The 13036-nt window shown below is 41.0% G+C and overlaps 1 protein-coding gene across 2 annotated transcripts in view; it reads left to right on the top strand.

Moving 5' to 3' along the window:
* Positions 1–1661: 1661 nt before the first annotated feature.
* The window catches only part of LOC116040231 (kelch-like protein 25), a 26112-nt gene continuing 14737 nt past the window's right edge, over positions 1662–13036 (top strand). For both annotated transcript variants that reach the window (XM_031285524.2, XM_031285525.2), the window contains exons 1-3: positions 1662–1816; positions 11391–11622; positions 12617–12722. In XM_031285524.2, the coding sequence (XP_031141384.1) occupies positions 11441–11622; positions 12617–12722 (288 nt within the window). In that variant the 5' untranslated portion in view covers positions 1662–1816; positions 11391–11440. The remainder of the gene's footprint in view (positions 1817–11390; positions 11623–12616; positions 12723–13036) is intronic.

The following is a 13036-nucleotide window of genomic DNA, read 5'->3' on the forward strand; positions in this document are numbered from 1 at the left end:
CTGATATTACCAAAGTGACAGTCTGGGGTGGTGGACTATCAACCGGAGGTAAAATGAGTCCATCTAAACAGAATGTTTTGTTTTTAGAACAGCCTGAAAAAGTTAAAATATGGCTTTAATTAGCAGCCTGAAAAATAGTTAAAAAATAGGTTTAATTGGCCATTTTCAAAGTCTTTAATTTTAAAATCCTACATAAGAATGGTCCAATATTACCTGAGTGACAGTCTGGGGGTGGTGTACTCTAACTCTTAGGGATGTGCTTCACAAAACCTATCCCACAAAAATGTATAACATAGTATAATAGTCCAATAGAGATTGTGCACTTTGATATAGAAGTCTGATGATGTTATTGCACCATTTTTCAAGTTGAACAATCACCAATCAATTTATCCAGAGCAAATTGGTCAGTAAAGCTACTGATCAATGATTTAAGGTCCCAAATGCAACCATGCAGTGTAGTGGGAACTGAGGTAGGCTATATGTAGCCATTTCAGGATCACACAGGATTAAGTAATCTTTGTTATAGTGAAGTAGTATTTCACTTGACATGGTAAAGGTACGTTTCAGACATATAATTGAGGACTGCTGTAATTTAATTCAACAATATTCTTTTAGTCAGATCAACTTTGATCTGTTGAACAGCTGAATAGGCGATTATGGATGTGCTGTACCAATCATACATTCATTCATCAATGTTCCAAAGGCACATTCTGTTTACTAATCTGATATCATTTTAAAAGGCTAACTGAGAAAACATCGGAGAACCCTTTTGCAATTATGTAAGCACATAATGTAATCTGAAAACTGCTGCCCTGGTTAAAAAAACAATGCAACTGATCTCAGCTGGTATTCTGTCTATAATGGAGTGGAATGGACATTTATAAGTGACCCCAAACTTTTGACCGGTAGAGTATATATAATAAATACAATATAAATAATAAAACCATCAATATCATAATCAATAGAATCTATCAAACGGTCTAACTGCAGATGTTGTTGTTACCTAGCAACAGGAAATAGCTTCCTTGCCACTCTTTGCAGCCTACCTAGCGGTGCATACAGAACAAATCAGGGATCATGTGTAGGCGGCTTAAAGGAATGTTCACCAGAGGTTCTGTAAAAAACAATTAAGAAAAGAGTGTCTATTTTATCCCAGTCTGATCACATTTTTGCCTTTCGATGTTGTATTACAGACAGTGTATGAAAATAGTCATACATTGAGTTCATACACCAGGGGGCGGTGCTGATTCAGCTGACAAGAGAAAAGGAGGAAAGAAGATATGTTGCCTGGAATCTCACATCAGCAACCATATCGATTATTATTAATATTAATATTATTTAACCATTATTATAGTTTGTAGGCTAGTGTTTATAGTATGGATAGCCTATTTTAAAATCTGTATTCTGTCACGCACCAACGTGCTATTGTTTTGCTGCCGCCATTAATATTAGCTCTCCGCTGATTGGCTGACACACTTTGAGTTGACGTATTTCATTGGTCTGCTTTGGTTTGGTATAAAGTCAATCACACAATTGGTCTAGGCAAGTGTTAAGGCTAAGGCATTAAAATCCCGCCCACTCTCACTCTGATTGGCCGAGAGGCCAGCCTGCAGCGGGTTGACACACTAGGGATTGGTGAGACAGACGTCGGTCACGATCCCATCCGAGCCATTGGCTGTTGGTGCGGAGCAGTGAGACAGGCAGGCCCGGCGGCGGCAGCTAACCGTGAACACACACAGAAGGAATGTTTTTATCAGCGGAGCCGCTGCCGCTACACGCTTTGTGGATTCAACTTCACACCTACACGCACAGAACTGTGAGTAAGAGCCACGGTTGTTCCTATTTCTCATGGGCACAGTAAACTAACGTTATATTGTTGTCAGAGAAATCAGCTGTTTGATCAGTTCATGGTGAAGAGCAAACACTGCGTTAAGTCCTGAGAAGGTACTTCCATTGTGAATAGTGTGTGTGTGTGTGTGTGTGTGTGTGTGTGTGTGTGTGTGTGTGTGTGTGTGTGTGTGTGTGTGTGTGTGTGTGTGTGTGTGTGTGTGTGTGTGTGTGTGTGTGTGTGAGAATGAATGAGTGAGTGAGTGAGTGAATGAGTGAGTGAGTGTGTGTGAATGTCTGCAGGCTGCTGCAGATCAGCGATTATTAGCACTGTACTTAGTTACTGAGATCAGCAGAGCTGTTTACTTTCCACCATGTGCAGAAATCATCTGTCGACCCCTGAGACACACGCTGCTAACGTTACTGCCTTTCCAATCAGATCGTTTACCATTTGGACCAAATTATATATGTATATAATTAATGTCTAGACATAATCATGGTCTAAGTGAAGCAGTTGTATCAGGTTAGCTGGGAGTCATAGCAGACAGCCTTTGTTTGTGTCTGTAGCTTCCTTTGTAACACACACACACACACACACACACACACACACACACACACACACACACACACACACGCATACACACAGTAGTCTAGTTGATGTTGACTGAGATGTTCCTTTCAACCCCAACATGTGATTTAGGGAAGAATGGTGTTATTGTGAATGATAACTCCTTATTCTATGCTTGGTTATGTAATAGTAGATGTGCTCTGTCTGTATGCAGCTCAATGTTACCTGTTTGCATCGTTTTGAAGAATTGACTTATTATTATTGCACATGTTGATCCGTTGAATAGATTATCAGACCATAGGTCTGCTGGGTTTGTGTGTGTGTGTGTGTGTGTGTGTGTGTGTGTGTGTGTGTTGTCAGTTGTCTCCGATTTTAAAGTAAGTCCATAGTAGTCTGATACTGTAATAATGAATAATGCTAGGCCTTTACACATGCGGCTGGCAATAAGCTGGCTGAAACCCTAACCCTGAACACTCCACTGTGAAGCTTGCACCAATGGGAGAGTCAGGCTGTACCCGACCAGTGATTTAATACAAAGTACAAAATGCAGGAATAGGCCTGCATGTCCTTGCAACATCCCAGTGTACCGCTTAACCAAATACTTTCAACATTACTGTCTCCGCCGGTTTACTTAGTCAGCCTCATTGTTGCTTATAGCAGCTAGGGGTTAGCCAGGAAAACAAGCAAGCAGTGTTTCTATTTCCATTGGCGTCTTTGTGTAAATCACCCTTCTTCTTCTTCATCTTCATCTTCACTCTTGGTTGTTTGTTTTCTTCCGGTTTGGCGCCAGCTGCATGATGAACGTCACCACTGTCACTCCACATAACCGGCTGGACTTTGTCCCAGGGAGCTGAACATTTTGAGTGGTTCAGCGGCCCAAGGCCCACGTGAGAATGCGCAAGGCAGATAGTCGTGGTAGTGCTGTTTTTTTTCCAATTCTAATTTAGAATATTCATTGGCAGTCCTACTGTGTATGTCGCCTGACTGAATCTCTGCTGCCTGGTGTGAGGAAAGTATGTCATAACGTTGTTGAATATCGCAATAAGATTTATTGTGCAGCCCTAGTTTGAGATAATGTAATTACATAACTCAACAAAATATAAGCTATAAAACATTGGTCTAGTCGTTTTTAGACATTTCAATGCGTAAACGTTACATATATTTTAAGGACCTGAGGTACGGCCTTCTCCTGTTCAGTCACCCTCAGGATCATTTTGACGGCTCTCGTGACATCCCTGCTTGCATGAGTTACATGAGCTTACAAGAGCTATGTTTTATACATTTAAACAAATAAACGCATACATCATTTCTCTTTGTGTTTCTGTTTATAAATGTAAGTTGTTCCTCTCACATAAAACATAAATCCATTTGCATAACGTGCAACGATTTGAAAAAGCGCTGGCCACAGTCTGTCTGTGTGCTGACATCAGGAGGTCTACTGACCTAAACACACTGACTGCTCACCGGTCATCTTCTGGGAACGTTGTTACGAGGGGCGCGCTTCATACATCCATGGGAAGAGTAATTCAGAGGGCAGGTTCAACGTACACTAAACACAGAAGTATAAACCAGTGAGGAGAGCGAGGGACCGCCGGTGAGCGGCGTCAGACTAAAGTGTGAGGGAATAGCAAGAGGAAAAAGAGAGATCAAAGACAATTTAAAGTGAGTAAACAGAGAACACCAAACTTCTTCAGACATGGTGACTTCATCTGTTGGTAATTCTGGCAGTAAAGTGAAGGCTGTTACAACTTGGAGACTGGAGTGCACACACAGTGTCACACACACAGCACACCTTTATATGTTGAATTAAATCACACATTGTTTTGCGGTTATGTATTCGCACAGAGTAACATCGTGATTGCGATTAGATTAATCGTGCAGCCCTACTTTTTAAAGGCAACTTGAATATGGTAATCTCTTAGACCTCTTGTCTCCCTTCCTCAGACACACACACACACACACACACACACACACACACAAACACACTCTGAGTGGCCATGGGCAACAGGTCCAGTGGTGCAGCTATGCTAGCCTACTGACAGCCTCAGTCTATTCAGCAGCTCTGTTGATATTCCACTGGCGAGCTGTGCGAATACACGACAGCAGCCAAAAGCAAGCTGACTGCCAGTTCACATAGAAAGCGTTTTTTACGTCCGTCACTTGTGTGTCTCACGGATATGCTTCCATTTGATTAAAGTGGCAATATTTATTCACATATTAATAATATTCTGAATAACATTCAGAATAGGTTTACATGGTTTACTTTAGCTGCTATGTCTATGCTATGCTATTGTCCTTTTTAGTTTTTTTTTGTAAAGTCAGATTATCTAATTGTGTTTTAAAGGCCTTTACACATTGGGGGCGTGGCGATTAAATGACACGAAAATACAGAATGCTCTTCTGTGAATATTTATACTGGTTGATAAGCAGTTAAGCAGTGTATGGGGCTTTTATTGTGAAATGTAAGAACTGAGGAAGTGAATCTGGTATGGTCAAGATTGAAAGTTTGCCTTATTGGTTTGGACTGCAGAGCCACTGTGTTGTTGTTTTAAAGTGGCCATATTATGCTCATTTTCAGGTTCATAATTGTATTTTGAGGTTGTACCAGAATAGGTTTACATGGTTTCAAAAAAAAATGTGAAAAAAATGTAAACACCATATTTTTGTTGTACTGCACATTGCTGCAGCTCCTCTTTTCACCCTGTGTTCAGGTCTCTGTTTTAGCTACAGAGTGAGACCTCTCACTGCTGTAACATCTTTGTTGGCAGTCGCACATGCTCAGTAGCTAGGTAAGATCACATGCTCAGTAGCTAGGTAAGATCACATCATCTAGCTAGCTGTTTGTTTCTACAACTTCAGTCAGTACAAGGCAGGATTAGCCGGGATACTTCTTCTAAACGAGGGCGCACTTCCAACTTTGCGTGGAATACCTGCAGAACAGGGACATGGAAGTAGTTCTTTTGTAGATTATGGTGAACTAGTGTGTGTTGTAGCAGTGTTTTGCCATTCAGAACAAGCTAGCATGCTACGGTTAGCCACCTTGTTTCGGCTAGTGACGTAAAAAGCCCTGTCGATTTTGAACAGCTCACCCAGAGACTGAAGGCAGGACACATTCAGAAACCCATATCTCACTCAAAACAGCATGGATGGATTTTTTTCAAGTTTGTATGTGTGTGGAAGCACCAGAGACACCAAATAACACCCCAAATCCAAATCCAAATTATTTTTTCATAATATGGGCACTTTAAAAGTATGAACTGACTCCCACCATTTTTTACAAGGATTGATCTACAGGCAGATTCCCTCTACTAGGTATAAGGTAATAAAAGTCAGCTGAGACTGAGCTATTGTCTACCAATCAGACGGTCGGTGGTTCCATCCCTGGGTTTTTACAGGTATATCTGGCAACCCGGCCTGGCTGTCAAACTGGGCAGTTGATACCAACACACAGGCCAAAACACAAACAGAAATTCCGTCACGGAACGGAAATTTCAAAAGGAGAAAATACTGGCATTAGCATTGTTGTCAGAAAAGATAGTATTTCAACTTAGCATGTTTCCTTAATATCTGATGACGCGTTGGGGTCATTTTGGGATTTATTACAGTAAATGTATTACTGGGGGGGGTGGTGTCTGTTTAAATAAAAGCTAAACATGTTGCCTTTTCAACCTACTACACTTGCCTGTCACAGTGGCAGACAGTGAAAAAAGGTCATTTCAGACTCTGCTTCCAGGTCAAATCAAAACAGGTGGCGCAATAATCCCTGTTGCCAGTTCCTCCTGCATGCTCCAATCATCTTTTACGCTCACTACTCTCTCCTACCTGGCGCACAAATCTGATTCTGCTCTGAATCTGTGCTTATGCGCTCTCAAAGGTTAACTTGGAAGAGCGGGCAACGCTTCAATTTAGTTTGCGCACTCAAATCTTTTGGTCGGCAATATACTTTCCATAAACACGCCCATAAAAGCACAGACATTCACAGTGAGCATTGTGTGGTCTGGTTCACACTTCTACTACACAGTGTGGCTGTGTGTGTGTGTGTGTGGTGGCAGGGGTGGGGGGGTGCTGGCCACAGCTAACTGTGTGAAATGTGCTCATGCTTCTCATCTTTTGTTCATTTAAAACAATCCAGCCACATTGAGGTTCTTGTCAAGCCTGCATTGTGATCTGTGCAACACACACACTAAACACCAAACACCCCGTGACTCATCTGTTGTGGCTCTGGTCTAAAAACTGCACGTCAGCAAATGAAGATGGACACACACACACACACACACACACAAACACACACACACAGACTCACACATATATAAAAGCAGCGCTGAAGCTGCTGAAACAGCATTTCTTCTAATCGGTGGTGTGTTGTTAAAGACTCGTATCCATCTGCCTGTGAAGATATTGAGCAACATGTTAATGTGTCTCCTATAGTTTCTTTACCATGGATGTGAGATAATGCTGGTTCACTTTAGCTGCTATGGTCTCTTATAACTGTTTTCTTGATATTTGTCCTTTTTTTAGTTTTTTTTGTAAAGTCAGATTATCTAATTGTGTTTTAAAGGCCTTTGCACATTGGGGGCATGGCGATTAAATGACACGAAAATACAGAATGCTCTTCTGTGAATATTTATACTGGTTGATAAGCAGTTAAGCAGTGTATAGGGCTTTTATTGTGAAATGTAAGAACTGAGGAAGTGAATCTGGTATGGTCAAGATTGAAAGTTTGCCTTATTGGTTTGGACTGCAGAGCCACTGTGTTGTTGTTTTAAAGTGGCCATATTATGCTCATTTTCAGGTTCATAATTGTATTTTGAGGTTGTACCAGAATAGGTTTACATGGTTTCAAAAAAAAAATGTGAAAAAAATTTAAACACCATTTTTTTGTTGTACTGCACATTGCTGCAGCTCCTCTTTTCACCCTGTGTTTAGGTCTCTGTTTCAGCTACAGAGTGAGACCTCTCACTGCTGTAACATCTTTGTTGGCAGTCGCACATGCTCAGTAGCTAGGTAAGATCACATGCTCAGTAGCTAGGTAAGATCACATCATCTAGCTAGCTGTTTGTTTCTACAACTTCAGTAGTACAAGGCCGGATTAGCCGGGAGACTTCTTCTAAACGAGGACACACTTCTAACGTTGCGTGGAATACCTGCAGAACAGGGACATGGAAGTAGTTCTTTTGTAGATTAGGGTGAACTAGTGTGTGTTGTAGCAGTGTTTTGCCGTTCAGAACGAGCTAGCATGCTAGCGCTAGCATGCTACGGTTAGCCACCTTGTTTCGGCTAGTGACATTGAAAGCCCTGCTGATTTTGAACAGCTCACCCAGAGACTGAAGGCAGGACACATTCAGAAACCGTATCTCACTCAAAACCGCATGGATGGATTTTTTTCAAGTTTGTATGTGTGTGGAAGCACCAGAGACACCAAATAACACCCCAAATCCCAGAAAAAGTGATTTTCATAATATGGGCACTTTAAGAAGAAAAAGACATGCCTTTATTTATCCCACCAGGGGAAATTTACATTGTCACTCTCTTGGTACAGTTACACACATTACACACTCCATACTTTGGTCTGTTAGGGGACTTGAACACTCTGGTTCCCAACCCAACTCCCTACGGACTAAGTAGGGATGTAACGCTATGAAAATCTAACCTCACGGTTATAGTGACCAAAATTATCACGGTTTTCGGTATTTATCGCAGCATTTTTAAAAGTGTGTTCAATATGTTCAGAAAGCACTGATAGGTCTACACAAGCTGAAATAGTTTCAAAAAGTGTAACACTGTTTAATATATTACAAAAATGTCCTGAGCGCTGTCATCTCCTCCTTCCGCCATGATTCCAACTTCAAGAAACGCACGTTGTAGGCTACGCAGGACGCCCGCGCGGCAACTTCAGGAGACTCGGATGAAGGTTTCCACACCGTGGTAATCCACCGTGATAATAATGATATTTTAAATGAAAACGGTAATTGTTATCGTCAACATTTTTATCGTGGTTTACCGTTACACCGGTAATCGTTACATCCCTAGGACTAAGCTACTGCCACCCCAAATCCTCACTTCAATTCTTTTTTTTGGGAGACTAGAAAATAGCACATTACATTAATCAAACCTGTGGGAAATAAAGGCGCGCATAAGTGTCTCTGTAATGGTTTGAGAAAGAAATGGTTGCAATGTTCTTAAGATGATAAAAAGCCCTCTTTAATGTTTTTAATGTGCGGCTCCAAACTGAGGTCTGAGTCAAAGTTTTCCACCTTATCACAGGGGTTCAATGCCAGTGCTCGCAATTTCACTACATATTATATACTTTGAAGCAGTGGTGGACTCTGCCAAGATTTAGCATTTGGCCTTTAGGATGTGATTGTTTTAAAAGATAAGTATAATTCCCTTGAAGCACGGGCAGACCCAAGTGCCTTTCTGTCTACAGGTTTATTTAAAGCTTCTCTCCAAATCCACCGTGAAAACTAAAGACAGTATAATAACAAGAAAATAAAGACCATATTAGTGTGATAGAAACATAAACTGTTGCATGCACAGCATGTAGAGTAACATTCACCAAAGTAAAATATAGACAATAAACACAGGAATAGTCTTAGAGGTTTCCTTATGATCACTGACATCACATTAAAGTCCCTCATCTTCTTCAAACTTTCAGATGTAATTGCAACAATAACAATAAGTTATGTTCACATTTTTTAAGACTATCACCCTCGCATGCTCAACACTGAGAGAGTCATTCCTGTCCATACAAGCGTTCTACAGAGAGTGTTTACTTACCAACATCCATCCATCCATTTTCATCTCTTATGCGGGGTCGGGTCGGGGAGGCCACAGCTCCAGCAGGGACCCCAAACTTCCTTTTCCCGAGCCACATTAGCCAGCTCTGACTGGGGGATCCTATAGGCGTTCCCAGGCCACGGTGGTGATATAATCTCTCCACCTAGTCAATGTTCCCGAGGCCTCCTCCCAGCTGGACGGGCCTGGAACACCTCCCTAGGGACAGTTAGGCTTAGCTAACCAGGGGACATACTTACCAGATGCTGAACCACCTCAAGTGGCTCCTTTTGACGCAAAAGAGCAGAGGCTCTCCATGTTCCTCACGGATGACTGAGCTTAGAGCTGGGCAATATATCGATATTATATCGATATCGTGATATGAGACTAGATATCGTCTTAGATTTTGGATATCGTAACATGGTAATATAGCATAAGTGTTGTCTTTTCCTGGTTTTAAAGGCTGCATTACAGTAAAGTGAAGTCATTTTCTGAACTTACCAGACTGTTGTAACTGTTCTATTATTTGCCTTTACCCACTTAGTCATTATATCCACATTACTGATGATTATTTATCAAAAATCTCATTGTGTAAATATTTTGTGAAAGCACCAATATCGTTGCGGTATCGATATCGAGGTATTTGGTCAAAAATTTTGTGATATTTGATTTTCTCCATATCGCCCAGCCCTAAGTGAGCTTCTCACCCTGTCTCTTGCTGATATAGTAAAACCATCTTAATTTTGTACTAAAAAGAATGACTTTGTAAGATATCCGGCTGATGTATCTAAGTCAGACAGCTTCAGCTAAGCTTTAGAAGTCATTTTTAGACAGACTGTGCTCGGGCCAGTAGATACTGGAGAGGAACTGTTACTGTGACCGCTTAGTCTTTCAATACATGTGGGCATGTGAGAAATGTTTTAAACAGAAATCATTTAGCCTAGCTACTACTTGTCCAAATGTACTATCATCTTTTTCAGTAAATGAATTATTCAACAGCAAATCATGATGCCTCAGTGCATATTTTTGTCACAGTTGTTTATTAACAGTCACTTGTCAAGTAGAATTCAATGGTGTACCAGTTTGTTGTCTACAATTGCCATTCAGTTACCATTACATTTAGGTTTGGAGACATGTGTTAAACAGTTGATAACAACAGATAGCAGCTGAGTCATAGTTCCAGCCATCTCTGATTTATAACTAAAGATGACTGTGTTTTCTCAACATCCTCTCCTAGTCTCCTAGGATGAGAAGAATCCTGGAGATGAATTCTGAGATGAGAAGCAATAAAAAAGATGAAAAGAACCCCATAATTCTAGATAAAAATATGCTAGTAAAAAGACAAAAGATAAAAGAAATAGTAAAGAAGAAACCCGAGGAAGAGATGAGAGAGAATCCAAACTAGATTTCGAGGTGGTAGAGGAAAGAAATAGCCTGACATCGACAGATCAGCAAATGCGAGTAAATCAGGAACCTTTTAGTTCTTTTTTTACTTCCACTGGGTGTTATCATTGGCTGTGGACCAAAATGCCTCTGGACTAGCGCTGTAATCGGGCCTTAAAAGTGAGGCCCGACAAGGCCCGAGTCCGGCAAGTACATTTTGATTGACGGCTTTTTAAAAGCCCGACATTATTTAAATGTGCGCACGCACACAACTCTTTTGCCTTTTGTCAAGAACGTGTCATTTATAATTTTTTTACCATCATGTATTTATGACTAACATAGGCTATAGGCCACTTGGAAGTTGGAACAAAGAAATAAAATAAGTCCTCCAGAGGCCAGCCTCCGTTTCACCTCCTCAGCATCCATTTTCACGCTAATCGAAACGCATCACCTGACCACTCATTTACCGCACAACCTGGAGAGCAAGCCCGAGCCCGTGTAAAATGATAGAAATTAAGACCGAACCCGTCGATCTTCAGCTCTACTCTGGACACAATTGGATAGACAACCAATTATGGATTTCACGAGCACCAATGCTTTGGTATGTCGATGCCAAAATTCTGAAAACTGAAAACGAGATACAGCAGGTACCAGGGATGCAGTCCTTCAGGACCTGATGGGCAGCATATACACCTAACAGTGTTCTAGTCTGACGAACAAGAGAAGGTGCTATCATGGCGTGCCTTTTGACCACAGCTGAAATGTATACATGCATGCATACTGCTGATCCAACAATGTCACTTCTTCTCCTTTTCCTGTTCTTGTTGTCAGTGAGCAGTAGGAGAGATTGTTCCAAGCGACTCCCTGGAGGTGCCAAACGAAGCCGCTATGTCGGTAACTGTTCATGAGAACCGCAAATCCCGCACCAGCACGGGCTCCATGAACATCTCACTGTTCCACAAGCCTTCCCATCCCGACAGTGTCCTGACCCACCTGAACACATTGAGGAAACAGTGCATGTTCACCGATGTCACGCTGTGGGCCGGGGATCGCTCTTTCCCATGCCACAGGTAAAAACATGCTGGCAACATCTGTGCATTTCACTGCTAACAGCCGCCATAGCAGCGACAGAGAGCAACAGTCAGGAACCTTTCTAGAGACACTCACTACATACCTCTAGACACCATCGGGAGGGTTCCTTTAAAGATGTATTCAGTTATAATTACTAATTACCTGTTAACCCTTGTGTTGTCTTCCCGTCGACCTGCAACTTTTGGTTTTTCTGTGTAAAAATGTAAAACTAAAATTGGTTGACACCTTTTCTCTCTTTTCCCGACGGTTTTTTTTTCACTTTTTTCCAAGTTTTTGTCGGGTTTTTTTGAGCTTTTTTTGACATTTTTGTTCTTTTTTCCCTACTTTTTAAATCTTTTTTTTTTTACATTTTGTCAATTTTTTCAATGTTCTTGTATCATTTCCCCCTCCCAAAATGCTATAAAATTGAATAAAACACCCATATTCAATGTAAGTAGTGAACTGATCATTTCTTTTATGGAACCACCCACGTTATTTCCTATTTTTTTGACAATGTGGTTGAAAGAAAATTTTGAAAATATAGAAGCTTTTTGAAAACGGGTCAAATTTGACCCGAGGACAACAGGAGGGTTAAAAAATGTAGCCAGTAACCTAATCCAAGTATCCCAATATTAAAGTAATGTAACTACCTCAATACAACATATGCAAATAAATACGAGAGAGAAAATAAATATCAATAGGATGGCTTTTATTTAAACTTAATACACACTTAGCCCAGTGTATTTTTTAAAGAAAAATATGCTTTTTATGAAGCTGATTCACATGAGCACATTGGTGTCACTGGAGAGGTTTATTTTATTACCTTCAGAAGTTTAGGAACAACTCTACATCGTTCTTTATTTTTAAAATGTAATAACTGCTCATAATCTTATCCAAATTTTGTTTGTATCTTGATGACGTACCGCTGCTCCATGTATTCCATCCCTCATGCCTTTTGACCTTTGACCTGTGACCTGTGTTTGTGTCTTGCAGGGCTGTCTTGGCGGCGTGCAGTCGTTATTTTGAGGCCATGTTCAGCGGCGGGCTTCGAGAAAGTCTGGACAGTGACGTCAACTTCAGAGACAGTATACACCCCGAGGTACTTCTCATCTTACTGAGGACTATTGTTCTGTATTTATTTCCCCTCTTGAACATGAAAGCCTCTGTGTGCTTCACACAAAGTGCTGTAATCTTTCATGGCATCAGAATGCTCTTCAGATCAACGCTTTGGTCTAGAAACTCTGTCCTGTTCATGCGGGTACACCCACACTTAACACTGTGTCGACATTCCCTTCGCCACCGTTGGATTTCTTTATGCCATATTATTAGATATTATTATAGAAAGTAGAGGGATGAGAGGAAATGAGGGGAGAGAGAGAGATGTGGAAAGACATGAACCAGGTTTGTTGTCGT

The sequence above is a fragment of the Sander lucioperca genome, chromosome 7 (assembly GCF_008315115.2).
Source record: "Sander lucioperca isolate FBNREF2018 chromosome 7, SLUC_FBN_1.2, whole genome shotgun sequence".
Classification (NCBI taxonomy): Eukaryota; Metazoa; Chordata; class Actinopteri; order Perciformes; family Percidae; genus Sander; species Sander lucioperca.